This window comes from Bos taurus, chromosome 1, assembly GCF_002263795.3.
Source record: "Bos taurus isolate L1 Dominette 01449 registration number 42190680 breed Hereford chromosome 1, ARS-UCD2.0, whole genome shotgun sequence".
Lineage (NCBI taxonomy): Eukaryota > Metazoa > Chordata > Mammalia > Artiodactyla > Bovidae > Bos > Bos taurus.
This window is the reverse complement of record NC_037328.1, coordinates 151,832,854-151,860,808: the sequence shown is the minus strand read 5'-3', so window position 1 is coordinate 151,860,808 and position 27,955 is coordinate 151,832,854. Positions and strand designations below refer to the sequence as shown.

The following is a 27,955-nucleotide window of genomic DNA, read 5'->3' as shown; positions in this document are numbered from 1 at the left end:
TCCAACCAGTCCATCCTAAAGGAAATCAGTCCTGAATATTCATTGGAAGAACTGATGCTGAAGCTGAAACTTCAATACTTTGGCCACCTGATGAGAAGAACTGACTCACTGGAAAAGACCCTGATGCTGGGAAAGATTGAAGTCAGGAGGAGAAGGGGACAACAGAGGATGAGATGGTTGGATGGCATCATCGACTCAATGGATGTATTTGAGCCACGCTCCGGGAGTTGGTGATGGACAGGGAGGCCTGGCGTGCTGCAGTCCATGGGGTTGCAAAGAGCTGGACATGACAGCCAGCCTCAGTGCATCCCCAGCCTTTGTCGGGAGAGGAGTGATGTTACCTCAGCCCCTCCAGGGTTCTATGATGCTCAGGCTGTGAACCAAGGTGGGCCAGGGGCTCTGACCACCATTTGCCCTGAGAAGCCAAACATCTTACAGCTGCTGCTCTGGTGATGAGAAGCTGCACCAGCACCGCCAGTTTCCCCTTCCGTGCGAGAGAACCATATGAGAACCAAGCAATTGATGGGAAGTACAGCAGAAAATATGTTTTAATTCCTCTGATAGAGATCTGCTGTGAAAATGTCCTTTTGTGCTAACTCAGAACAACTTGCTTTCTCTTTTACACATAGAAGTACTTTGGCCCAATAACTTGCCACATCAAAGGAGTCCATCTGCCTATTGTTTGTGTCTCGCTTCCTTCTTCTGTGGGTTTTATTTCCTCTTCAAGTCTCTTTTCCATTTCTACCCGTTACAGAGGGATAAGGTCTTATACCCAGGCAGGGAATTTCTTCATAAAAGCTGCTCCACTGAGTCTGGACCTCCCAGCACCTTCTCTTCCGAGACAGGCTTAATCATGGTGTTAAACTGCTTGAAGGGCTGGACTGGTGCTTTTCCATGCGTGTCTTTCAAGAGCAGCAGCAAAGAAAGTCACTTTTCATTGACTTCATTGCATTTTGTTTCTTTTTTTACCACCATAGGGAGCCAGTGGACCTCCGGGCGGGAAAGGAGAGAAGGGAAGCGAGGGACGCAAAGGACCTCAGGTGCGTGACTAAGGTGGTCTTGTCAGTGGCCTGCAACCTTCCTTCTCCTCTTGCTTCAAAAACATCTTCGCCCAGAGATTATTTTATATTATCTAGATGTGGAGTCTTTCACTTGAGGATTCACTTGGGACAAAATGGGGAAAAAGTACTTAGCACAGCTCAGATCCCTTGTTCATTCCCCCTTCTTCTTCCCTGGGGTTGATTCGGAAAGCACAGACCTACTTCATCTGCCTGAAGTAAGCCTTTAGGAGAATGCACATCACGCTAACTCAGGAACATTTAAAAACCTGATACATTATTCAGGCTTTTCTAACTTTTGAAAATTATCTGTGCCATGCCTGTCTCCATTGACGAGAGATATTTGAAACTGACTCTACCAAGATCGCTTGCTACCCAAATTTATTTGATTCCAAAGTTCAGCTTTGAATTCATTCCCTGAAGATACTTGGTTCCTGAGTTTCTGATGGTGAATAATGAGAGTGTGTATGAGAAGAGATTCATATGAAAAACGTTCTGAATCTGTTCACTTTTTCAGTGCAGATGGCGAGAGTCTAGAAGGCAAGGGTACCTGTGTTTGCTTAGTGATCTTCCCACCGTGTTTGTGAGAGACCTTTTGGCCCCCTTTGCAGGTTCAGGACACATTCAGCATCCTTTTCACACACGTGGGTGGCGCAGAGCACAAAAGTGACAAGGACAGCACCATGTCTTGTTCTAGCAAGATCAATTCGTTACAAAGTTGCCACATTCAGAAATAACGTGTGTTGTGTCTGGGGTGCCATTTTCATTTCTCACTAAGGCCCCATCTGGACTAGCCACATCCCTGTAAATGAAGACTTGGGCTCCTTTAACCAGGACTGAAGCCCAAGGCGTCTGGTTTCAGGTTGGGTCTCTTCTTAAGCAAGTATCAAGAAGTCGGTAGAAATGACACAAAGAAAAGCCAATCTGTTCTGACGGATTTTGTATGAGTTGCTACAGTGCCAACATCTGTGTTTCCTGTTTTCTTTCAGGGTGCTCCTGGACCAGTGGGAGAGAAAGGGAGTGTTGGAAGGCCTGGTCCTTTGGGGAAAAAGGTAAATTCCTACAGGTTTCAAATGCTGAGAAAAGGGGAGCCCCATTTTTTTGATTTTCATGTTAATTCTTCACATGATCCTGGCACCATCAACTACCCATTTTCTGCAATAAATTCTTTTCCTTCCTCTGTGAAATCGCCTCATTTCACTAGGAGAGACACGGTTTATTCACCTATCATAAAGCAACTCTGATAAACTCAACTCCCTGGTTTTCTGAATGCATCAAGGCACTTGTGGCAGAGTCGGCCAGGGACATGGGGGATGTCAGAACTCAAATCTGTTCATGCATGCAGTCCTCTGTCTAACTCAACCTGTTTCTTGGAAGTGTCCTTCCTGGAGATCCCTAGAGAACAGACCACTGGCCTGTTCAGTATCTCACTCCCCTGCTCAAAACCTTTAGGCTCCTCCTCCAGGGCAGCTTCACGGGCCTGATATCCATTCAGTCATACAGGGGGCCTCACTTTGAAGGCACTGTGCTTGACTTCATGCTCCGCTTTCACCGTCTGGAAGGTCTTTGCATTTGGGCTAAGGGTCCATGCTTCCATGTGGGTCCCAGAAATTATATCACTGGTCCTAATTTCCCAGTGGCCCTAAGGAAAATCTCCAAACTTTCCAGTAGCTTCAGTTCAGTTCAGTTCAGTCGCTCAGTCGTGTCTGACTCTTTGTGACCCCATGGACTGCAGCACGCCAGGCCTCCCTGTGCATCACCAACTCCCTGAGTTCACTCAAACTCACGTCCATCAAGTAGGTGAGGCCATCCAGCCATCTCATCCTCTGTCGTCCCCTCCTCCCGCCCTCAATCTTTCCCAGCATCAGGGTCTTTTCCAATGAGTCAAGTCTTCTCATGAGGTGGCCAAAGTATTGGAGTTTCAGCTTCAGTATCAGTCCTTCCAATGAACACCCAGGACTGATCTTTAGGATGGACTGGTTGGACCTCCTTTCAGTCCAAGGGACTCTCAAGAGTCTTCTCCAACACCACAGTTCAAAAGCATCAATTCTTCTGCGCTCAGCTTTCTTTATAGTCCAACTCTCACATCCATATATGACTACTGGAAAGACCATAGCTTTGACTAGATGGACCTTTGTTGGCAAAGTAATGTTTCTGCCTTTTAATATGCTGTCTAGGTTGGTCAAGTAGCTTAGAAGGCTCTTTGACCCTATTTAATTCTAAAGCTTCCTCCCTCATCTTGCTCCTGTGTAGCTGCCCCGGCTTTTCACTTTCCCTTCCCTTTTCCATACTCATTCCTCCCTTGGTCCTTCTTCCAGCTCGCACAACTCATACTTTAAGCCTCAGCATCCCTGTTTCCCTCCTTTAGGCAGCCAGCCTGCCAACCCCACCAAGTCTGACTTAGAGTCCCCTTCTCTCTGCTGCCATGGCACCCTGAACTTCATCATGTGGTGTAGAATCGCCTAATTGTCTCTCTTCTAACCAGTGTTCTTGATGAGGGAGAACCATCTCAGCTGTGTTCAACAGTTCCTTTTCCAGGACAGTAAATAATTGCTGGATGTGTGAATAAATCAGCAAATGAATTCACTCTCCCTGGAGTAAATTTTCCACTCTTCCCCATCCCCATTAGTCCGTCTAGGGCATGGGAAAGCAGTGCTGAGTCCAGCCTTGGGCTGTGCTAGTGTTTCCTACTCGCCTTTGGGAACATTATCCATTGTTTCCTACACTCCCTTTCCTTACTGAGTACTGGACCCTCACGGAGAACACAAAGTATCCCCAGCAAACAGACAGAATGTCCTATGGTGGAAATCAGGCATGATTTTTACTGATCTGAAGCTCTTCTTGCCTCACTCACTAGGGAGAACCTGGGATTCCTGGAGATCCAGGGCCAGCGGGGCAAGTGGGACAGCGAGGAAAGCAGGTACGAGGTTTAAGAACCCCCACCCTGTCTCAGTTCCGAGGGCTCAGTGAAGGGAAGAGGGCTGATACGATCAGTTCAAGCAGCTGCGTCCTGAAGATGTTTTGGGACCTCCGAGGAAGATGTGAGGACATTCCTCTGGCTCCCTGCAGCTTTCATTCTGCAGCTGGTCTGTCTGCTGAAACAAGGGGAGAACAGCTGTTAACAAGGAAAGTGGAATGCAGAGAGGATAATGGATGAGTTCAGTATGTTAACAACATATATGGCCTTGTAAGTTGCAAGTCAGGACTGCCAATTTCTCTTGAGTTCCTGCAAAACTCCAGAGTGATGAGAAGAGGGGAGGATCAAGAAGGATCAAGAAATAGGGTATCTGTTTTAGTATCTCTGGCTGTTCCAGGATCTCAGTAGCTCACTGAGCCACCAATATAGGAAAAATTTTATTTTCTTCTCAAAAATAATGTTTATTAAAATGTTGCACATAGATATTGTAGAAAATCAGGTAAGCATAAAACATGGGAAATGGGGAAGAAAAATTACCCATAACCCCACCATTTTGCAATATGTAACATTAATATCCTGGGATACCAAAAAACTTCTATTTTTCCCTATTAACACTGTATCATGAGCATATTTCCAAGTCATTACATTTTCCCCTCAGTGTTGCTTTTAATAGCTTCAAAATATTCTACTGAATGTGTATGTACCTTAGCTCATTTGACCGATTTCTTATTGCTGGATATGCAGTTTACTTTCTGTTTTTCACTGTTTTAAATAGCACACCAATGAACATTCTTATATGTAACTAAGTTTTTGGATGAAGCCAAAATTAATTTCTACAAAGAAATTTCTAGAAGTAGCATAGCTAGGTCAAGGAATATGTACATATTTAATTAAGGCTTTAAACCCTATTGCAAGATGCCCTTAGGAAAATTCTAACAAGGTATGAATTGTTGTTATTCAGGAAAAGTCATCACTTCAGGGCATACATACCAACAATAGTCATTGTCCTTTTTTTCCTTCATCTTTACCAATTTTATCTCATTACTGTTTCAAATTGCATTTCTTTGGTTACTAGTGAGGATAACAATTTTCCATATGTTTATTGGCCATTTATAATTCTTCTCTGAGGAATTCCTCACCCAGTGTTCTTGGGACTAGCTCTTAATTTTCCAGGAAAGTAACCACTACTGATCTGTCAGTCTAAATGGCCATCCCTCTGCCTCCTGCAATGTCTGAAAAGCAGAGCTGGCTGGTGAAGTACCAGAGCCATACCAGGAAGTGCAGAAAACTAAGCAACATGCATATTTTAAGAGTTCAAGGTCGTCAGGCCCCCTCTACCCGGAAGTCCCCAGGGCTTTGCTCCTGACACCATAATCTCCCCGTTATAAGTTACAATTAATTTTCACTTTTAAGAAACTGAAATAAACTCATATGTTCACAGGGTGACTATGGCATCCCAGGCTATGGTCCTATGGGAGGAAAAGGAGTCAAGGTAAATATGGAAAACGATTATTTCTTTAATTGGTGAAAGTCTGTTACTTGTGTCCAGCTCTTTGTGACCTCATGGACTGTAGCCCACCAGCTCCTCTATCCATGGAATCCTCCAGGCAAGAATACTGGAGTGGGTTGCCATTCCTTTCTCCAGGGGATCTTCCCGACCCAGGGATCAAACCCAGGTCTCCTGCACTGCAGGCATATTCTTAACCATCAAACTTAATAATAGAAGAAACGGTTATACTATAGAAATGGTATGTTGATTTATTTATATTCTTTGCTGAAAATTGCAGGGTCCACGAGGATTCCCTGGAGATATGGGCCAAAAGGTATGGTGCACATGAACTTGTCAAACTTGCCGTGATCTTGACCTTCTATATGAGAAGGAGGATAAGTCAGTAGATCTGAATGAAACAGAAAAAAAAAAAAAAGGCAGGATAATTGGTTGCCTGAGCTTCATGAAAGAAAGGACCATACTTAACTCCTATGAATCCTTAAATTGGAAAAGATGTCCTTCACTGCCTGATTTTCCTTGTCTTGAAACCCTACCTCTAGGTACCCTCTCAAGTTCACTCCTTTGTCTTTTTCTTGATTTCTCTGCCCTGGTGATCTCATGCAAAACTCTTGGCTTCTGCTATTGTTCTTTGCCCTTCATTATCACGGCTTCACTTCCTCTTTCCTGAAATATTACAAGAGTCTTCTCATTGGTTTCCTACTTCCAAATTTAACCTGTCTCAGTTAGTTCAAAACACTAATGTCACCTGATTTTTTCCAAGGTATAGCTTTGTTATGTTACTTTCTTGATCAAACATCTTCTAGAATTCCTCATTGCCTATCAGCCTGAATTTGACCTCCAAGGGCTACGACCAGACGCCCCTTCCAGTTCAATCAGAGTAGCTCAGGTTATATTTGTTCTATACACTGGAATTCTGTGATAAGATTTCTTTTAAAAATCTTGCAAATGAGCTTATTTACAAAATAAACCTAAAGACACAGAAAACAAATGTGTGATTACCAAAGGGGAAAGTTGGGGAGTGATAAATTAGGAGTTTGGGATTAATATATACACTCTGCTGCTGCTGCTGCTTCTAAGTCGCTTCAGTCGTGTCCAACTCTGTGTGACCCCATAGACGGCAGCCCACCAGGCTCCTCTGTCCCTGGGATACTCCAGGCAAGAATACTGGAGTGGTTGCCATTTCCTTCTCCAGTGCGTGAAAGTGAAAAGTGAAAGTGAAGTCACTCAGTCGTGTCCGACTCTTACCGACCCCATGGACTGTAGCCTACCAGGCTCCTCCGTCCATGGGATTCTCCACACTCTACTATGTATAAAATAGATAACCAACTGTATAGTACAGGGAACTATACTCAATATTTTGTAAAAATTTTTAAGGAAAAAGAATCTGAAAATGAATATATATATATGTGTGTGTATGTGTATAACTGAATCACTCTGCTGTACACCTGAAACTAACATCATAAATCAACTATACTTCAAAAAAAAGTCAAATAAATAAATAAAATTATCCTGTCTAGAAGAGTGGCTTCCAATCATTGATGGAAAATATGGGTGAAAAAATAGAATGTCTAAGCTAATTGACTCAACCTCAGTATAGGAAAATAGCCAAGTTTTGAGTCCCCTTAAACGTGCTTTTAAATGATGAATTACCAAAAGAGATTCTTTCTAGGTGCAGAAGGGTACAAGTAGGGACTATATAAATAACTTTTAGGATAGGAGTTCTCATTGTAAAGGACCAATTTTCTAATTTGCTGATAAAGAGAAAATTAGCATATTTCAATTTACAGATAAATGTGAAATTAGCTTATTGTTTAAGGGCTAAATTAGTTTTCCACCCAAGTCAGAATAAATTTGTTTTTACCTTTAACTTTTTGAAAAACGACTAAGGAATTTAGGAAGTAATTCGTTGTTTGGTACTTTATAAAGTCAGTACCCCATATGTTTTCCTTGATTTTCAAGCAGTTCTCTCTAGGTATTTTTAGTCACTGATGGAATAGCCATTGGATTTATATTTATGCATAAATATTTGTGTTCTCAGACAATTAAAATAGTTTGGGGAATATCTAAGTGTGTCATTTAGACTTAGTTCTAAATGCTAAGAGGAGATATATTTAATGTTTAGTATGTGATATAGTTACAAAATCAATTAGGTTTTGGTTTGGAGAGAATTATTTTCATATTTTCATAGCAAGCATTTTAACATCTTGATGTCTTATATTTGAATCTTCAGGGTGATACTGGTGATCCTGGAATTCCTGGGGGGCCTGGACCCAAAGGATTTAGGGGATTCACAGTAAGTGGTCTATAATTGCAGAAATAATAAATATTTCTTTGAAGATCTGGCTTTTATGTTATAATTATAAATGTGGATTGTCAATCCAACCCAGGGTCATCTGAAATGCCACTTCCTAGCTGCATGAACTTCAACACAACTTTTCAGGGTCTCTATTGCTGTAACATGAGAGTTAAACCTAAGGACACCAAAAGTCACTTTGAGCTCCAAAATTCTATGGTTGCATGAATCTGAACTATTTTAAGTTTTTGCAGATTGATAACAAGCTATTCCAATAAATGCCAGTGTCTTCCAGTCTTTTCTAAGACATATATTAAAGCCCAGATTATTAACCCTGTGAGTGGAAATCTTCCACTGTGAAGAAGCTGACATCTTCCCACTGTGTCCTGGAGCATTTTCTGACTATTCTGATTCCTAGAGCCATGGTCACTTGAGGTGTTCATTTTAAGGGAGTTTGTTGAGATGTTCTAATAGCAAAGTGCAGAGTGTTATAGTTATTGAAAAACGAAACGCTGAGACAAGCATCCTTTCATTTTAAAATTGAGTGTTATATCAATGATCATTAACATTGTGAAAGAGATGTAATTCAGTAGATCCAATTTACACCTGGCTGGATATTTTTCATTAGCATCTATTTCCATTACCTTGAATTATGGGGACTGATAAAGCCAACTCATGTCCTAATGTATGTGGGGAATTATTTTTCTTGTTTGATCCTTTGAAGATGGCAAGATTTTATTAGATCTCCACATGCTCTACTATATTTGCTTTTTAAAATGCTAATTCTAGCTTATAATTGATTTAGATTTAAATGCACAGCCAGTGCCAGAGCAAAGGATGTCACTAGATGAAGAGGCTAGGAAGGAAATGGATGTTTACCAATTACTAAGAATGTCTATTTAAAGAGCCTCTTGAAAGTGAAAGAGAGGAGTGAAAAAGTTGGCTTAAACCTCAACACTCAAAAAACTAAGATCATGGCATCTGGTCCTGTCACTTCATGGCAAATAGATGGGGAAACAGTGACAGACTTTATTTTGGGGGGCTACAAACTCACTAATAAAGTAACGCTCAAAATTCTCCAAGCCAGGCTTCAGCAATACATGAACCATGAACTTCCAGATGTTTAAGCCGGTTTTAGAAAAGGCAGAGGAACCAGAGATCAAATTGCCAACATCTGCTGGATCATCGAAAAAGCCAGAGAGTTCCAGAAAAACATCTATTTCTGCTTTATTGACTATGCCAAGGCCTTTGACTATGTGGATCACAATAAACTGTGGAAAATTCTGGAAGAGATGGGAATACCAGACCACCTGACCTGCCTCTTGAGAAACCTATATGCAAGTCAGGAAGCAACAGTTAGAACTGGACATGGAACAACAGACTGGTTCCAAATAGGAAAAGGAGTATGTCAAGACTGTATATAGCCACCCTGCTTATTTAACTTATATGCAGAGTACATTATGAGAAACGCTGGGCTGGAAGAAGCACAGGCTGAAATCAAGACTGCGGGGAGAAATATCAATAACCTCAGATATGCAGATGACACCACCCTTATGGCAGAAAGTGAAGAGGAACTAAAAAGCCTCCTGATGAAAGTGAAAGAGGAGAGTAAAAAAGTTGTTTTAAAGCTCAACATTCAGAAAACTAAGATCATGGCATCTGGTCCCATCACTTCATGGGAAATAGATGGGGAAACAGTGGAAACAGTGTCAGACTTTATTTTTGGGGGCTCCAAAATCACTGCAGATGGTGACTGCAGTCATGAAATTAAAAGACACTTACTCCTTGGAAGGAAAGTTATGACCAACCTAGATAGCATATTCAAAAGCAGAGACATTCCTTTGCCAACAAAGGTCCATCTAGTCAAGGCTATGGATTTTCCAGTAGTCATGTAGGGGTGTGAGAGTTGGACTAGAAAGCTGAGCACCGAAGAACTGATGCTTTAGAACTGTGGTGTTGGAGAAGACTCTTGAGAGTCCCCTAGACTGCAAGGAGATCCAACCAGTCCATTCTAAAGGAGATCAGTCCTGGGTGTTCTTTGGAAGGAATGATGCTAAAGCTGAAACTCCAATACTTTGGCTACCTCATGCAAAGAGTTGACTCATTGGAAAAGACCCTAATGCTGGGAGGGATTGGGGGCAGGAGGAGAAGGGGACGACAGAGGATGAGATGGTTGGATGGCATCACCGACTCGATGGACATGAGTTTGAGTGAACTCCGGGAGTTGGTGATGGACAGGGAGGCTTGGCGTGCTGGGATTCATGGGGTCACAAAGAGTTGGACATGACTGAGCGACTGAACTGAATTGAACTGAAACTCACTGCAAATGGTGACCTCAGCCATGAATTAAAAAGATGCTTATTACTTGGAAGAAAAGCCATGACCAACCTAGGCAGCATATTAAAAAGCAGAGACATTACTTTGCTGACAAAGATCCGTATAGCCAAAGCTATAGTTTTTCCAGTAGTCATGTATGGATATGAGAGTTGGACCATAAAGAAAGCTGAGCGCCAAAGAATTGATGCTTTTGAACTGTGGTGTTAGAGAAGACTCTTGAGAGTCCCCTGGACTGCAAAGAGATCAAACCAGTCAATCCTATAGGAAATCAGTCCTGAATATTCATTGGAAGGACTGATGCTGAAGCTCCAATACTTTGGCCACCTGATGAGAAGAACTGACTCATTGGAAAAGGCCCCAGTGCTGGGAAAGATTGAAGGTGGGAGGAGAAGGGGACGACAGAAAATGAAATGGTTGGATGGAGTCACTGACTCAATGGACATGAGTTTGAGCAAGCTCCAGGAGTTGGTGATGGACGGGGAAGCCTGGCGTGCTGCAATTCATGGGATCACAGAGAGTCGGACATGACTGAGTGACTGAACTGAACTGAAGGATGGCTATTTAGAATTAAAGATAAAAATTATAGAATCATCTCAATAAATGCTGAAAAAACATTTGACAAAATTCAGCATCTTTCCCGTATAAAAACTTTTAACAAATTAGGTATAAAAGGAACATACATCAACATAATAAAGGTCACATACAAAAAATCTGCAACTAACATCACACTCGATGATGGAAGGTTGAAAACTTTCCTGCTAGGACCAGGTACAAGACAAAGGTGTCTGCTTTCTCTACCCTATTCAACATAGTACTGGAAGTCCTAGCTAGAGGGATTACACAAGAAAAGGAAATAAAAGTCATTCTAATGAGAAGGGAAGAAGTAGAAGTGTCTGTTTGCAGTCATATGATCTTAAAGCTGAAACTCCAGTACTTTGGCCACCTCATGTGAAGAGTTGACTCACTGGAAAAGACTCTGATGCTGGGAGGGATTGAGGGCAGGAGGAGAAGGGGATGACAGAGCATGAGATGGCTGGATGGCATCACTGACTCGATGGATGTGAGTCTGAGTGAACTCCGGGAGTTGGTGATGGACAGGGAGGCCTGGCGTGCTGCCATTCATGGGGTCGCAAAGAGTCGGACACGACTGAGTGACTGAACTGACATGAACTGAACTGATCTTATAGGTAGGAAATCTTAAAGACTTCATCAAAAAGCTGTTAGAACTAATAAATTCAGTAAAGTTGCAGGATACAAAATCGGCATACAAAAATAAGTTGTATTTTTAGACACCAACAATGAACTGTTGGGAAAATTATTTCTTCTCTGAGTTCTATGAGTAAAAAGGATGACTGTTTATATTAAAAGTAAGGACCTTGCTTGACGTGAGTTATTTTTGCTTTTTCTAAATTTTTTTAAGCAATTACAAGGTCTCATTAGGGCTTAGGGAGTCCCCATGGATAGAGGATGTGGAAACTCATGTATGTTTCTCTCTGCAGCTCACGGTAGGCCTGAAAGGTGAAGCGGGCTCTCCTGGAAACCAAGGCCCCCCTGGACGGAGAGTGAGTACACTCAGGAGAACTAAGTCATGTGCGGCTTCCTAGGATGCCCGATGGAACGGGCACAGGACTCAAAGTCAGAAACAGGGTTCAAGTCCAGGTTCTGTTTCTTGCTGCCTGGGTGCCCTTGGACAGGTCCCTGGGTCTATTAGTTTCCTTCTAAGATGGTAATGACGTGTCCTGTTTGAACCATCTCCAAAGGTAGCTGCTGTGAGGATCAGATAATCAAATGTGAATGCTCTTTGTAAACTATAAAGTTTCCATACAAATACGAGCTGTGACTGTTAATTTTTACTGAAGTTTTAAAATAGGGATAGAATTGCATAAGCTTCATTAAGGTGTCCTGACAAGTTGATCAGAGTTTCCCAAGCCACTGTTGTTACCTTCCTGAACTCATGATTTAGATTCTAAAGAGATATAGAGATAAAATTGCAGCTTTCCTCTGTGATTGAATTACAAGGAATTCAGTTACCTCTAGAAGCATTCCTGAGCAGAGCCAGGCACATCTCTCACGGGCAAGATATCCCCATCTCTATTTAGCACCTTTTGTGTTAGTGTGATGACTTATTAACCTGTTTCTCCCCTCCTAAAGAGAACAGTCAAGTAGAGGCTAAATGTTGCCAGTGCCTGTGTTTTGGGTGTGAGGTGCAGAAAGCAGTGTGTATGGGAGAGGAGAAATTGCTTCTCTTGTTTTGTACAGTGTGACTGTTTTCTGACTACCTCGAGGGGCTCTTTAACTTGCAACTTTATAAAGAAAACAAAAACATGGATCTTTTATGGAAAACTGAGTCTGTAATAGAATGAGAATCAACTAGAGTAAAGGATACTCTGATATAACTTTTCTTTCTTTTGCATGAAGTAACTAGTGACTATTCTTAGTCACATGGGTGAGAATCTATTTCCTGGGTCAGTCTGGACTGGTCTCCTTTCCAGATTCTGGAGCTCGCCCTGGGGGTCCCACATCTTCCTGCTCTTGTGTTTGGCCATGCTGGTCTAGACTGTGGCTTCTCTGTCTCAGGCCTGTGGCCCCTAGCTTCTCCTGAAGAAGTTGCTCCAAGTTATTCCAAGTCTTGGGACCTACTCTTTGCCATCTGGTCTTCTGTAGGATGTGGGCTGTTTAGCCTATTCATTAGTTGGAAACTGTTCCTCCTTCTATTTAAATGGCTGAGCATTCTTTTCTGCTTTCTGCTGTCACTTGTAAAGGGAAGAATGAAACTCTGCAACTTTTAGTGAGATGCATATTTCCTGATTTGGATCAGGAAGAAAATAATCTCCCAGAGGGTAAAATCATGGATACCATCACAGTTCTGGTTAACAGTAGCAGCACACAGAGGGGTGCCTCAGCACTCAGCAGACATTTAGCTGTTCATTGGATGGATGGACGGATAGATGGACGGATGCTCAAGTTGTCGTTTAGAAAGAAGTTCTTACACTGACGTCAGTAGTTGAGCTTCTGGTGGGAGAGTCAGTGAAACGTATAGCAGTCATGAACATGTGATAACATTTTCTGAAGCCAGCATCCTAGCTTTCACTAGCTGCCCAAAGGGATTCTTATGTGCAAACACATTAAGAACTAAATGCCAAGAAGAAGGCTGATCCTCATAAAAGGAATTAAAAGAGAAAAAGAGAAAAACTCAGTGTCAAGAAAGGCGGCTGAGTGTGTTTAGGAGCCTTCCTTGACTCATCTCACGCGATTATCTGTACTCCTTCCACCCAACGCCTTTCAGGATTTACGGGCTTGGTGTGCATGCTGTCCTGTGGAGTGTCCATTTTGCTATGTAATTGCCTTTTTCACATATGGGGTGGCTGTGTGCCGCTGCCAGAAATTTAAATATACTCAGTAAATGTCTCTCCTTCATGCTATTCCTTGGGAAGCTTACTGTTTATAATTTTAAGTATTCTTACAAGAAATGCCATCTAAATGTTCTATCTGCAGTACACATATCGTTAAGAAATACTTTTGTTTCTTTCCTTCTTGTCGTCCTAGAAAAACCATTCAGTTCAGTCTAGGTAGATATTAGCTTAGTTGATCGCACACTGAAACAGAAAGGTTTACGCTCTTGGTGTGTGTGAGGAAGCAGCGATGAAGACTCCAGTTCTTCTACTAATAACTTGTTCTGTGTTTGTTTTCCTAGGGCCCTAAAGGAATGGCAGGGAAGCCCATATATTCTGTATGTATCTCATTATTCACACACACACAAAATGCAGCCCATTCCCTGGGAAATGAATATGGCCACTTGGAAGTCACTGTGCTAATATTTCTTTTTTTCTCTCTCCTTTTCCACGTACAGCAATGTGATCTAATCCAGTTCACGCGGGACCATAGTCGTGAGTATCTGTGTGTGTCTTAGGGCATCGGTGATGGGCGAGGGCACTTAGCACGAAAGCCGTGTGGGGATGCAGAATCAGTCGGCTGGACTCGCTGGTGGAGAAGCCGTTTGTCCTTGGCAGCGGGCCTGCTCTGAGTGCCTGCTGTGGGAACAGCTCATGACAAAGGAGGAAGGAAAAGGCACAAGCCTTGGCCCAGAGGTGTACTTTCTAGAGGGAGAGAAAACACGCCTGTGAGATATGATGTGACCAGCTCAAGTGGTGTGTGACTTAGCTCACACGTATAGCAGTTATGTACCAGGGCCTGGAGGGCATGATGTGAAAAGGGTGACCATGGCGGTTTGAGGTTATATATATATGCTGTTGCTGCTTGATTGCTCAGTCGTGTCCCGTGTCCGACTCTTTGTGGCCCAATGGACTGAGGCCCACCAGGCCCCTCTGTCCATGGGATTTCCCAGGTGAGAATACTCGAGTGGGTTGCCATTTCCTTCTCAAGGGGATCTCCCTGATCCAGAAATTAAACCCAAGTCTCCTGCATTGGCAGACAGATTCTTTCCCACTGAGCCACCAGGGAAGCCCCTATATGTACAAACACACACACACACATAGAAACACACTGGAAACAAATATGAGAAGAGAAATTGGAAAAATGTAGCCATGTATTATGTTAGGATGATAGACTTTCAGGTGGTTTTTCTTTCTTCCTGTTTCCATTGTGGTTTATAATCATGCCATACAATCACAATCAGAAGAATGGAAAATCCGAGAGACTTACTAGAGGAGATTAGGTAAAAATGTAGTCATTGCAGGTGTATGGCCAGGAAAGACCAACAATAGAATCAAGTTTAAAATACTGTAAGACCATATGGGGAGAGGTTTGGTACCACCGTGGATGAGCAGGCAGAGGAAGAATTGTGAAGAAAATAGATTGGTAGGAAGAGGTGATGAGTTTCCACATTTCAGAGGGAAAGGAATGCTGTGCAGACCCTAAAGTGAGATGATCTACAGGCAGCTGATGAAATGGAGTCCTTTAAAGGTGAAAATCAGGGAAGAAACGCAGAAAGCTGGAGTCACTAATGTCCTTAGAGCTGCAGGGATGGATGAGATTCCCAAGAATGTGCAACTAGAGAGACAGATACGGAAACCCAAGGGATGAACCCAGGAAGTTGCCCTAGCAAAAAGAGTGGACCTAACCCCAGAAAAACGACACTGCAGAGAGTCCTGCCAAGTTTGGGCAGCTTGGGAAAAGGCAAAAAGCAGCCAATGGAGAGAACTCCAAAGTGAGGTGTTGGGTGGGGTGGGGCAGGGAACCCATGTCAAAGATGTCGCTTGAGAGCTGTAAGGCTCTCCAGCACAGTGAGGGGGTGAGAACCAGCCTGGGGCTCAGGGAGAGAACAAGAGGAGAGCCACTGTGGACAGCTAAACAGAATACCAAGTTTTGTTGAAATTTTGTTTTGGGGGTTATTTAATTCCAAAAATGTAACAGACTCTTTCTCTCTCTCCTTTTTATAGCTTGTTGGAAAGGTGAGTATTCTTACCATATTATGTTTCTTGCTGAACTACTTCCTGCATTCTGACAAGCCCACATAGACACTACTATATATAAAACAGATTACCAGCAAAGACACTGTATAGCACAGAGAACTCTGTTCAATATTTTATAATAAGCTATAAGGGAAAAGAACCTGAATATATATATATATTTATATATAAATGAATCACTTTGCTGTATGCCTGAAATTAATACATTGTAAATCAACTACATGTCAAAAAATAATAAAATAAGAGTAAAGATAAATGGGCTAAAGATTTGAAAAAGCACTTCATAAAGGAAAAAAAACCTCTCATCCCCATGAGAAAAGGGCCTTCTAACTTCTTTGCAGACACGTATCATGACTATAACTGTACATGTCACGTTTGGACCTGATTATAAAATGCTGACCACCTGGTCCCCAAGCCCTTCACAAGCTGTTCTTTCCAACTCCTGCCACAGTTTCCAACTCATTTTCTTCACGGGGTAGGTTCTTTGCTGCTGAGCAGTTCAGGGCAAGGCCAGGTGTCTGACCTCATTCTGTTGCTCCATATGCTGCTAAGTGTGTGGACACTGGCACCTTGGTCAGGTGATGACTCCTTTCTTCCCTTTGACCTCCATTCACACCTCCACATGTCCACCACTTGTCAACCTGACCCGGAGGATGGAGGAGGATCTTCCAGGGCCTCGACTGCAGCTGGCGTTCAGTGACCCCTCAGATGATGTTGCTCCTGAAACCAGTTAGATCAACTCCAAGACCTCCTGGTCTCCTAGAGGCCTGTTGAGATAGATTAACAGGGTCTTTGAGCTCATCCCAAAGTTTGGTGCCATTCCCTTTAATCCCCCCAAAATCTGATGTCTAAGAGCTCAATAAAACTTCATGGATTTGAATTAAATTTATCAGCTACCATGCTGGCACTAGGAAAGGGAGAGATTAAAAATAAATGGAAATTGGTACTGCCTTCTGGGGACATCTGTGATGATGGGTCATCTATGAAGATACTTATCTACCATTTTGTTAAGCATTTTTACTGTAAGGTTAAGAAATATGTGCTACAGTCCATGAGGTTGCAAAGAGTCAGACATGACTTTGCAACTGAACAACAAGAAACAAGACATCATTTTTCTCATTTTCTTTTTCATTGTTGGGTTTCGTGTTTTTAAAATTTCTTCACAGTAAAATGTCTTGATTCAAAACACATCTTGAAATCAACACTTTCTCCTCTATTTCTATAACTGAGGACAGCGGTTGGGAGATGGGATACTTTGAATTTAATGTGCTTTGGGAGTAAGCCAGATTGGGGAGAGTAAAAGCCTGTGTACATGGAGGGTTGGCTAATTTTTAAATAATTTCTTTTTCTCTTCCCGTGTTCAGACTTTAACAAGGCCATTATTTATAATCACAGAGGAGATTCCTTGTGAAATTCCCAAAGTGCAGTTATCATAAAACCATTAGGACTGAGTTGGGGATTACAGACAGGCTCAATGCAAGTCTGCAGTGGTCCATTATGCTGCCCCTTCCTCCTGCCACCCTGGCTGTCATCCCAAAGCCCCTGAAATCCCCACTCCCCAGAAACAGCCTCTTTGTCCTCTGAAGAGTAATCCCCAAGAAGAACACTGATCACTGTCTACCTTTCGATATCATGATCCTCCATAGACAAGGTCCTCAAAGGTAGATCTGTGTTGGTTCATCTTCATATGTATCTCACAGGGCATGTTACCCTGCATGTCACATGATGAATACTCAGGTATTTGCCACATGTATGTGAGGTCGCTCAGTCTTGTCCGACTCTTTCCGACCCCATGGACTGTAGCCTACCAGGTTCCTCTGTCCATGGGATTTTCCAGGCAATAGTACTGGAGTGGATTGCCATTTCCTTCTCCAGGGGCTCTTCCCGACCCAGGGATCGAACCTGGGTCTCCCGCATTGTAGACAGATGCTTTACTGTCTGAGCCACCAGGGAAGTCCAATTTATTTCATCCATTTGCCACATAAATGGATGAAAATCTTCCAGCTGACTTTATCATTATTAGTAGGTCATTTCTGAAGATTTTTTTAAGAGAATAAGCTTTCAGATTTTCTGAAAAGCCATAGTTTCCTTTAAAAATTTTCAATAGAGTAAAATTCACTCTTTTGTTCAGTTTTTACACATGCATGATTCGTGTAATCATCACCACAATCAGGATACAGGATAATTCCATCAGCCCAAACACTCCTTCCAGTTTCTTTTTAAATAGAAGACAGATGGTAGATGGTGAAGTCTGAGCATTATATTGCCAGATATCACTACTCTGTATTTAGGTAACACCTTAGGCTAACAAAGCAGAATCCTTTCCCCCCTTTACACGTGGATAGCTCTGATTCTAGATTTGATGGCACAGCTGCGTTTTCCCAAACCTCAGTGTTGACTGTCTTACTGGAGTAAATGGAATGGGAAAGCCTTTTGACCCAGTGAAACAACTTAACACTTCTGACTCTCATTTTTGTAGAAAAGTGTCCTGTGTATCCAACAGAGCTGGTATTTGCCCTGGACCAGTCCAACGATATCACAGAGCAGAGATTTAATGAAATGAGGGACATCATCACTTCTATTGTCAATGACCTTCACATCAGGGAAAGTAATTGCCCCGAGGGAGCCAGAGTTGTTGTGGTTTCCTACAACTCGGGCACCGGCTACCTCATCCATGGGTCTGACTACCGTAGCAAGAAGCAGCTTCTTCAGCTTCTCTCCCAAATAAAATATCAAAGTTCTGGGGAAGTCCGAGACATTGGGAACGCGATGAGGTTTGTGGCTCGGAACATCTTTAAGCGGACGCCTGCAGGAGCCAATGTGCAGAGAGTTGCTGTGTTTTTTAGCAACGGACAAGCTGCGAGCAGGTCATCTGTCATCACAGCCACCATGGAGTTCAGTGCCTTGGATATCAGTCCTGCAGTCTTCGCTTTTAATGAAAAGGTTTACCTCGATGAGGCTTTTGGGGTAAGTACCTCCCTTGGCAGTGTCTTTATTTTTAGATACTGGTACTGGCAGAAAAGGAATACTGGGGAGTAGGAATCAAGTGGCCTCTTGACCCTCTGTGCGATTTTCATAGTTGTCTTTTTGCCAGAGTCCTTGAAATCCAATTTCTAGTAAACACTGAACCGAATGCGTGTTATCTCCATTTAAAAATCGAGAAAGTGAGGCCCAGATTGTTGAGTGACTTCTCCATTTTGTATAGCTACTAAGTGGCTAAACCAAGCTTTGAATTTGAGTTTGTCTGATAGAGAGGGCTGTCAGTCTTCTGCTGATCTAGTATTTCTCAAATCTGCCATCTGTTGGCTGTGTCTCATTGAACAACTGGGCTTAACCTGTCATGGGTGAAGTTTAAGGGATTTCTGAACCCTTAATGTTGTGTAAAACTTTGACGTGTATGAACCTTTCTCCCAAGAGGAGTTCCGTCCTTTTTGGATTCACAGGTTCTCATGGGATCTGTGCTTCCCTTTTTCTCCCACCAAATATAAGAACTTCTCCATCTACTGTTCTACTGTTCTAAAATATGTTCATATTAGCCATGAAATACATGCTCCTGAAGCTGGGGGAAGCCATTATGTTGCCCAAGAGATTATAAAGATCTATTTTACACAAATACACATGTGTGGGTACATGCTAATTCTCTTTAGTTGTGTCCAACTCTTTGTGACCCTATGGACCATAGCCCATCAGGCTCCTCTGTCCATGGGATCCTCCAGGCAAGAATACTAGGGTGGGTTGCCACGTCCTTCTCCAGGGGATCTTCCTAAGCCAGGGATCAAACCCACGTCTCTCACATGTTCTGCATTGGCAGGTGGGTTCTTTATCACCAGTGCCAACTGGAAAGCCCACAAATACATATATTTCTACTATAAAAAGGAGCACCCTCTATAACATGAAGAGATTTAATCTGCTCATAAGAAAAACACAATTTTTTTTTGAAAATAGGAGCCATAGAGTCACAGTAGATCCTGACAGAAAGAATTGTAGAAAGTTAAAGTATTTTTATAAAATATGACCTCCCAATATAGATTATTTATTTATTTGTTTTCTTATGGTATGTGCCCCTCCCCCCACCCCCCCACCCCCACACAGGAATATAGGATAGAGGGTTCATCTGCTTTGTCTATTTCTGTATCCCCAGCACATAGAATGGTACCTATTTGACATTTTATGCACTCAATGAATGTTTGTTGAATGAACAAATGAATGAAGAGCATGTGGTTGACTCCTGTGAATAAACTTACTTGATTTAACAGGGTTGCAGTTAATGTTCTGGGCTTCCCTGATAGCTCAGTTGGTAAAGAATCCTGCAATGCAGGAGACCCCAGTTCGGTTCCTAGGTCAGGAAGATCTGCTGGAAAAGGGATAGGCATTTAATGTTTGACACAGGGGAGCAGCAAGATCAATACAAAATTATACCAAAGCATCCAGTTTCATAAAAATTAGAGAGTAGAAATGTAGGAGCTACTTTCTAACTATAAGGCTGGAATGATTATAAATATTTCAAAATGCTCAGCACTTCACAGAAAAACAGAGTGGGTGGTTTTTCTTATCTGTTAACTTCTTGAGGGGGAAGAAACAAAAGCAGGAGCATGTCTGTGGATTAAGAGATCCACTCATCACCTGAGAATGATTTATTTCTTCCATATAATCAAAGTATCTGTGGTGCACTGTGCCTCATACAAACTAAATGCCCAATATACAGTCATTGAGTCACTGAATGAATAAATTGAAGTACAGTTGATTTATATATTGTGTTAATTTCTGCTGTACGGCAAAGAGATCCAGTTATACATATATAGTTAGTCTTTTCCCATTATGGCTTATCATGATATTGAAGATAGTTTCCTGTGCTATACAGTAGGCTCTTGTTGTTTATCTGTCCTATATATAATAGTTTGCATCTGCTATCCCAAACCCCCAATCCTTCCCTCCTCTGCACCCCCTCGGCAACCGCAAGTCTTTTCTCCATATCTACGTGTCCATCTCGTTTGTACTTATGTTCATTTGTGCTGTGTTTTGGATTCCACATACAAGTGATATGATATTTGTCTTTCTCTGGGTCCAACCATGTTGCCGGAAATGGCATCAGTTCATTCTTTTCTATGGCTGAGTAGCATGGAATAGACTTTTTTCTTTTGAACGTTTTGTTTTGTTTTGGGGTATAGCCGATTAACAATGTTGTAGTAGTTGCAGGTGAACAGTGGAGGGATGTATGACTGGAATAGGCTTTTAGTTGGAATTTGTGGTCAGGGAAATCCAGTTGACATCTGAAAGACGCACCTTTTTCTATTCATAGATAGCATAATTGGGTGGAAATAGTGGTGTGCATGCGTGCTAAGTCGCTTCAGTTGTGTCTGACTCTTTGCAGCCCTATGGGCTGTAAGCTGCCAGGCTCCTCTGTCCATGGAATTCTCCAGGGAAGAGTACTAGACTGGGTTGCCATGCCCTCCTCCAGGGGATCTTCCTGACCTAGGGATGGAACCCACATCTCTTATGTCTGCTGCATTGGCAGGCGGGTTCTTTACCACTAGTGCCACCTGGGAAGCCCAGAAATAGTTGGAATCACTACTTAAAGAACTGAAAGGTAACTTGTGAATGTAAAATTTCTACAGGACCCAACTCTGGAAGTTGATGTATAGCACATAATCAGCTGGTGCATAATCAGAAATGTGTAAAAATTCAATGCAGAATTTCAGGGTTGGAGATAGGAATGAGGTTTTAATATCTAACCCAGTGAGTGAATCTTGTAGTTATCTTGTGGCAGTTTTCTTATAAAATTGAGCTGCTGATACAGTTTCTACATTGCCTGGGTTATGTTTAGGATCAGAGGAGGGATAGCTGTGTGTGTGTGTGTGTGTGTGAGTGTGTGTGTTTGTATGTTTGTGCGTACATGAAGATGCATCGACTAGAGCAGTGAGCTACAATGCAAGGTGATGGTGCCCAGTCAGGTGTTTTTCAAACTCTTGAAGTGGGTGTACAGTGAATTCTTGATGATGTTACCAAGTCCAAGCTTGTTCTGCTTGTTGAACAACAGGCCAGTAAATCTGGAGACAAGGTGTTGAGGCAAGTTGTAATGACTTTATTTGGAAAACTAGCAGACCAAGAAGATGGCAGACTAATGTCTCAAAATAACCTCAAAAAAGCCATCTTATTGGGGTCTGAAGGCCAGTTTCTTCTATAGGACATAGAGGGGAGATGGGAGGTGAGGAAGTAAAGTAAAAAGGCCACTAATCTTGCAAATATCTCCTGGAATGGTCAGCCTCAGGTAGGGGATGTGTTAATTTCTTCTTTCTTGGAGCCATTCACAGGCGGACAGAATCACCTGTGACTCTGAACAAAGACACTTTGGTTTAACATTCAGGCAAAGGGTCAGGGTTCCCCAAGGCAATTATGTGTGGACAGTATCCTTTCAGTGAACAAAAGCAATGGGAAGCAAATGTTAAAGTTAAAGAAACAGATTCTCCCCTGTAACAATGATGACTAAAGAAAACAATAAATGAGCATATATTTCTTTTTCAATGCAGTTTGACAACACAGGAACATTTCAGGTGCTTTCTGTTCCTCCAAATGGGGAATATGATCCATTAGAAAGGCTTCGGCGCTGTACACTTTGCTATGGTAAGACTAATGAAAAAGAATGGGCTGAAACACTTAAATGCCTTCTGGGTGAGTTATTAAATCTATATTTATCAAAGGTTTTTTATTGTAGATTCTATTTTAAGTTTTTCAGTCTTTCAACACCATATGTCAGGGTTTCAACCTCTATAATGTTGGAAGTTTCCATAGAATGTAAAAATTAGTTAAAGATTATCCCAATTGATTTGGCTCTTCCTGGGGACAATTTGATAGTTTGTATCAAATGCTTCTAAAATATTAAAAATATTTTCTAAATGAGTTTGGACATGAATTATAGACTTCAAATATACATGTTACTTATACCTACTTTTAACAAAGATGTTCCCTAATTGTCTGCTAGTGGTCATAGAAATTATGAAGAAGTTGAAAATTCCTTAGTAATTTAAATGATGAGGTATTAAAGTTGAAGAGGTATTAATCAGATGATTCATTTTTGATAATCAGTTCCTTATTCACTGGAAGATCTCAACCAACAGTGTCTCCTTCTGCCAACATTGAACCAATGATGAATCTCTGTGTTTTCAGATAAATGTTTTCCAAATACTTGCAAGAAAGAAATTGTCATACCTGAAAATTCATACATGGATGTCGCCTTCCTCTTAGACAATTCTAGAAATGTAGCAAGTGATGAGTTTAAGGATATGAAAGCCTTGGTGAGCTCAATGCTTGACAACTTTGAAATTGCCTCAGACCCTATAGTCTCAGACTCTGGTGATAGGATTGCCTTGTTGAGCTATTCTCCTTGGGATAGGAGAAAGAAGAATGTGGTAAAAACAGAGTTTGAGTTTACAACTTATAACAGTCAAGCTCTGATGAAAAGGTACATTGAGACTAACCTCCGACAGCTAAATGGGGAAGCCACCATTGGCCATGCCCTACTGTGGGTCGTGGAGAATCTCTTCCCAGCAACGCCGAAGCTAAGAAAATACAGGGTCATCTTTGTGGTCTCCGCTGGAGAGAATCGTGAGAGAAAGGAATTCTTGAAGAAGATGGCTCTGAGGGCCAAGTGTCAAGGCTATGTCATATTTGTGATTTCCCTGGGTTTGACATCCGAGGAGGACATGGAGGAGCTGGCCAGCCACCCGCTTGATCACCATCTGATACAGCTGGGGAGAATTCATAAACCAAATCTGGATTATGTTGTGAAGTTTTTAAAGCCGTTTGTGTACTCAGTGAGACGTAAGTCGCTATTTTTTTTTTACCTCTTTGTTTTAATAAATTAGTGTTTGTTAATAGTATTGATAACCCAAGATATCCCTGTATCTATAGCTCACCAAAATATATGAATTAGGTGGTGAAAGGGTGACAGGGATAGGACACATCTTGGTTATATACTATTTATACCTGGGTCATGAGATCTGTTTCATGATAGAATGCCTCTTAGCCAAAAATCTCAGCACTATAAAGCACAGAGTGACTTCAGATCTCCTAAACCACACTTACTCAACCTGAACAAGTTCTTGCAGCCCTTATGTGGTCTCCAGGTTGAACATTTAAATAAAAGTTTTCCCTGCTACACCTGGTTTATTTCCAATCTTGGCATACCTGGAGACCTGTGTGCAAGTGCTGCCCTCCAAAAGTCTAAGCATACAAATCACACAGGAATCTTGTCAGAATGCAGGTTCTGGTTCAGTATGTGTAGGGTGGAACCTGAGATTCTACATTTCTACAGGCTTCTCAGCAATGTCAGTGCTTCTGGTCCACAGATCATACTTAGAGCAGCAACGTTCTGGGCCAATGCACCACAAAGTGTCACCCATTGGACCAGTGTTAGTCCATAAGCTGAAGAGTAAAGGGAGAAATACACAAATTGATAGTATGCATCTAGAAACTTTCAGAGCAATTTGACATGGCCACATTATACAAGTGTAAGAATGTGTACTTTGACTCACTGAACAAAAGATAAACCAAAAGGATCAGTCTGCAAAGGGCTGGAAATAAAAATATCTTGTCCTTCACACAAGTGGTTCAAGAAATGCTCTTTCCAGACAAGACAGTTCTCAGCTGGGGACGATTTTGCCCCCCAGATAACATTTGGAAATACCCGGAGACATTTTTATTTGTCATAACTAAGGGACAGGATACTACTGGTGTTTAGTGGGTAGAGACCAGTGCATCCATGCTAAGTCACTTCAGTCGTGTCCAACTGTTTGCGATGCTATGCACTGTAGCTCACCAGGTTCTTCTGTCCATGGGATTCTCCAGGCAAGCATACTGGAGTGGGTTGCCCTGCCCTCCTCCAGGGGATCTTTCCAACCTGGACACTGAACTTGCTTCCCTTATGTCTCCTGCATTTCCAGGCTGGTTCTTTTCTATTAGCACCACCTGAGTAGAGACCAGGGAAGCTGCTAAACATCCGACAATGCATAGGATGCTTCCCCCACAATAAGGAAAAATCCAGCCCAAAATGTCAATAGTATTGAGGTTGAGAAACCCTGCTCTAGAAGATCCCATGAAATCAGAGCTGAACCTCTTCTTTCTGAGAATCTGACAGGTGTAGAGTTAGGTTCTGCTGGAACCAATTCCACCACCTTAGGATTCCAGAGTCACCCTAGTATTCAAGAAATCTCTAACACTACCATGGTGACAACATCTTGGGAGTTCACTCTTCATTGCAGAAGGAGCTTCTCCTTTTTCCTGCAATTCATATTTGATTGAGGAATCCAATAATTGCCCCTTTGAGAATATCATGTTATTTAACTCTAAATCCTTCCATTGTAATGCACCATTGTATTATGAAAGAAGAAAGAAAAAGTCCCTCCAAGTAAATGTTGATACTGACTTTCCTGTGAGAGTTTTTTTTATTTTATAGTCATTGAAAGAGTTATTTTAGACAGACTATGATATGTCGCTCTAATGCATATACAAAAATGGAATATACAGGTAGTGCTAGTGGTAAAGAGCCTGCCTACCAATGTGGCAGACATAAGAGATGCGGGTTCCATCCCTGGGTTGGGAAGATCCCCTGGAGGAGGGCATGGCAACCCTCTCCACTATTCTTGCCAGGAAAATCCCATGGACAGAGGAACGTGGAACATGGCAGGCTATGGACCACGGGGTCACAGAGAGTCAGACACAACTGAGCATTCATGTGCACATACATGGAATAGACTTGGTTAAAGCATTCTGAAAACTTCGTATTCAAAATTTGATCTTGTGAGTTCTTTCTTAAGAGTCATCAATAGCCATCTTTTCCCATGTGATATTGTTCTTTATGCCATCGAGACCTTTTTTGTCATCTTAAAAGTTTTTTTTATTGGAGTATGTTGTGTTAGTTTCAGGAATATAGCAAAGTGAATGTTATACATATATACATATATGTAGATATATGTGCACATATATATACACTTGTTTTTAGATTCTTTTACATACAGGTCATTACAGAATTCCCTGTGCTATACAGTAGATCCCTATTAGGTATCTATTTAATATATAGTAGTATGTATATGTCAATCCTAACCTCCCAACTTATCACCCTTCCTGATACTCATCGTGGAGCAGCACTTTAAAAAAACTCCACAGAACAACCCCAAACTGGTCTTGCAGGCCTGTTAAGTTAGGCTTCACCGTTTTTCGAGCTGGCTTTTCCATGATTGCCATCTGAGCCGTGTTGTTAAAGGTGTGGCATTCACTGCCTTCCCATATCCACTTGATTTGTAGAGGTTTCTTATGGACTCTGTGGGAGAGAGAGAGGGTGGGAAGATTTGGGAGAATGACATTGAAACATGTAAAATATCATGTAAGAAACGAGTTGCCAGTCCAGGTTCGATGCACGATACTGGATGCTTGGGGCTAGTGCACTGGGACGACCCAGAGGGATGGTATGGGGAGGGAGGAGGGAGGGGGGTTCAGGATGGGGAACACATGTATACCTGTGGTGGATTCATTTCGATATTTGGCAAAACTAATACAATTATGTAAAGTTTAAAAATAAAATTAAAAAAATAAAATAAAAAATAAAATAAAATGTCATAAGATATCATGGAACACAACCTCTTGGGGAAAAAAAAAAAAGTCTCTGTTATTACCAAGAGTTTTTTTCTACGATTCAACAAGTTTTGGGGCTGGCACATTTACTGTTCCCACACGCACAAGCGATGGCATCACAATTCCTTCCTCATCAACAACTGTCAACCTCAGTTAATCAGAAGACAGTTTCATTTCAAAGAAACAGAAATACTGCTCATCTTAGAACCAGACAAATATGGTTATTATAAAACCATAAGCATTCGCAGATGTTTTCATGGAGTCTTTGATCCTTCAATGGTCAAAGGTCTCCTTTCACTGAAACTGATTTATTTTCCTGAATAAGGAGGGAAATTATATACTTCTCAGTATCCCACAGTTTATAGACCAACCATAGGAAGAGGTAAGGATATATTATTTAGGTCAGTAAGCTAAAATCTTTCCTGGAACTATTTTCCTCCTAGGAAATCAGTGTTAATTAGTGCAGAAACACAGACATAGCATTATGTAACAAAACATTTATGTCTTCTATGTTTCAGCTATTAGCATAAGTCTGAGTGAAGAAAGTATTATAGAATTAGAATAAAAATTTCCTTAGATCATGTCAGCCTGAACATATGGAAATCAAATGTCTCTGGTTCACAATGAACTCTTAAAATGAACAATTTGAGGAGGTCCCTGGTAATTCTCTGGCTGAAAAGTATTCTATAATCAAATTCTGAATGCTATTTCCAGTTGCTACTATTTTCTGTTCTCACCCCAGCCAAATTGTGCTGAAGTATTTTAGTGATATTTATTGCTTCACGAAGATTCCTACTGCAGTTCTTTTCCCCTTAGCACATACAATTTATAGTTTAAAATTTAACTATCATTTTCCTCTCTCAATAGGAGGATTCAATCAGTACCCACCACCAGTGCTTGAGAACATCTGCCAACTCATTGATTCAGAAGACGAGGAAAATCAAGGCATCGGTCTCCCGTGAGTTGGAAAGCTCTGATATTTATCAGTGACCATTGATTGACTGAGCAGTGTGTAACTGGCTGATGGCGGGTATTAGGTGGAGGAAGCTGATGAGGTCTCTGATGGAAGGCTCTTCACGTGTCCCACAATCTGCAGCAGAAGTTACACATCAAGCATGCTTTCTGGATTGACAGATTTTATGACATCCTCATTAGCTTATTGCAATTTTGCTTTAAAATTCATGATTTCCTCAGAAATTTCCATATTGAAATTTTACCCCAAAATAGAACCCAGAATTCAGCCTCAACCTATCTCAACCTCACTTCCCATCTCTCCGCATCATGAGCACAGAGTTCTGGCTACACTGGACTCTTGTCTGCCTTGGGTGAACTGCTGTTCCACCCATCTGGACCTCTGGTCACATTCCCTGAGAACTTGTTCCTCCCAGGGAAGCCATACCATCCCTCAAGTCCCTGATCGAAGCCGTTTCCTCTTCGAAGCCCATCTTTACTTTCAGCCAAAATCCAGAGTTCTTCCTTTCTTAATTTTACACCTCTGCTGAGGCATTATTACAATTTATCCCATTGTCTTGTCTCCCTGAAGCCTGGGTTCCATGTGGTTCATTGTTTCATTCCAAAATCATAGTATGAAAGACCCCCATGACATCATTGCATATGCAAATATTTGTTTTTAGTTGCTAAGTCATGTCTGACTCTTCATGACTCCATGGACTGTAGCCCATCAGGCTCCTCTGTCCATGGGATTTCCCAGGCAAGAATACTGGAGTGTGTTGCCATTTCCTTCTCCAGAGGATCCTCCTGACCCAGAGACTGGATCCACATCTG

At 41.8% G+C, this 27,955-nt stretch overlaps 1 protein-coding gene across 1 annotated transcript in view; it reads left to right on the top strand.

Moving 5' to 3' along the window:
• COL6A5 (collagen type VI alpha 5 chain) overlaps positions 1–27,955 on the top strand; it is a 159,361-nt gene that overhangs the window by 78,921 nt on the left and 52,485 nt on the right. The window contains exons 23-36 of the mRNA XM_024997170.2: positions 978–1,040; positions 2,048–2,110; positions 3,916–3,978; positions 5,417–5,467; positions 5,763–5,798; positions 7,716–7,778; positions 11,615–11,677; positions 13,810–13,845; positions 13,966–14,002; positions 15,515–15,526; positions 18,024–18,511; positions 22,072–22,165; positions 22,709–23,362; positions 27,038–27,128. Coding sequence (XP_024852938.1) covers positions 978–1,040; positions 2,048–2,110; positions 3,916–3,978; positions 5,417–5,467; positions 5,763–5,798; positions 7,716–7,778; positions 11,615–11,677; positions 13,810–13,845; positions 13,966–14,002; positions 15,515–15,526; positions 18,024–18,511; positions 22,072–22,165; positions 22,709–23,362; positions 27,038–27,128 — 1,814 coding nt within the window. The remainder of the gene's footprint in view (positions 1–977; positions 1,041–2,047; positions 2,111–3,915; positions 3,979–5,416; positions 5,468–5,762; positions 5,799–7,715; positions 7,779–11,614; positions 11,678–13,809; positions 13,846–13,965; positions 14,003–15,514; positions 15,527–18,023; positions 18,512–22,071; positions 22,166–22,708; positions 23,363–27,037; positions 27,129–27,955) is intronic.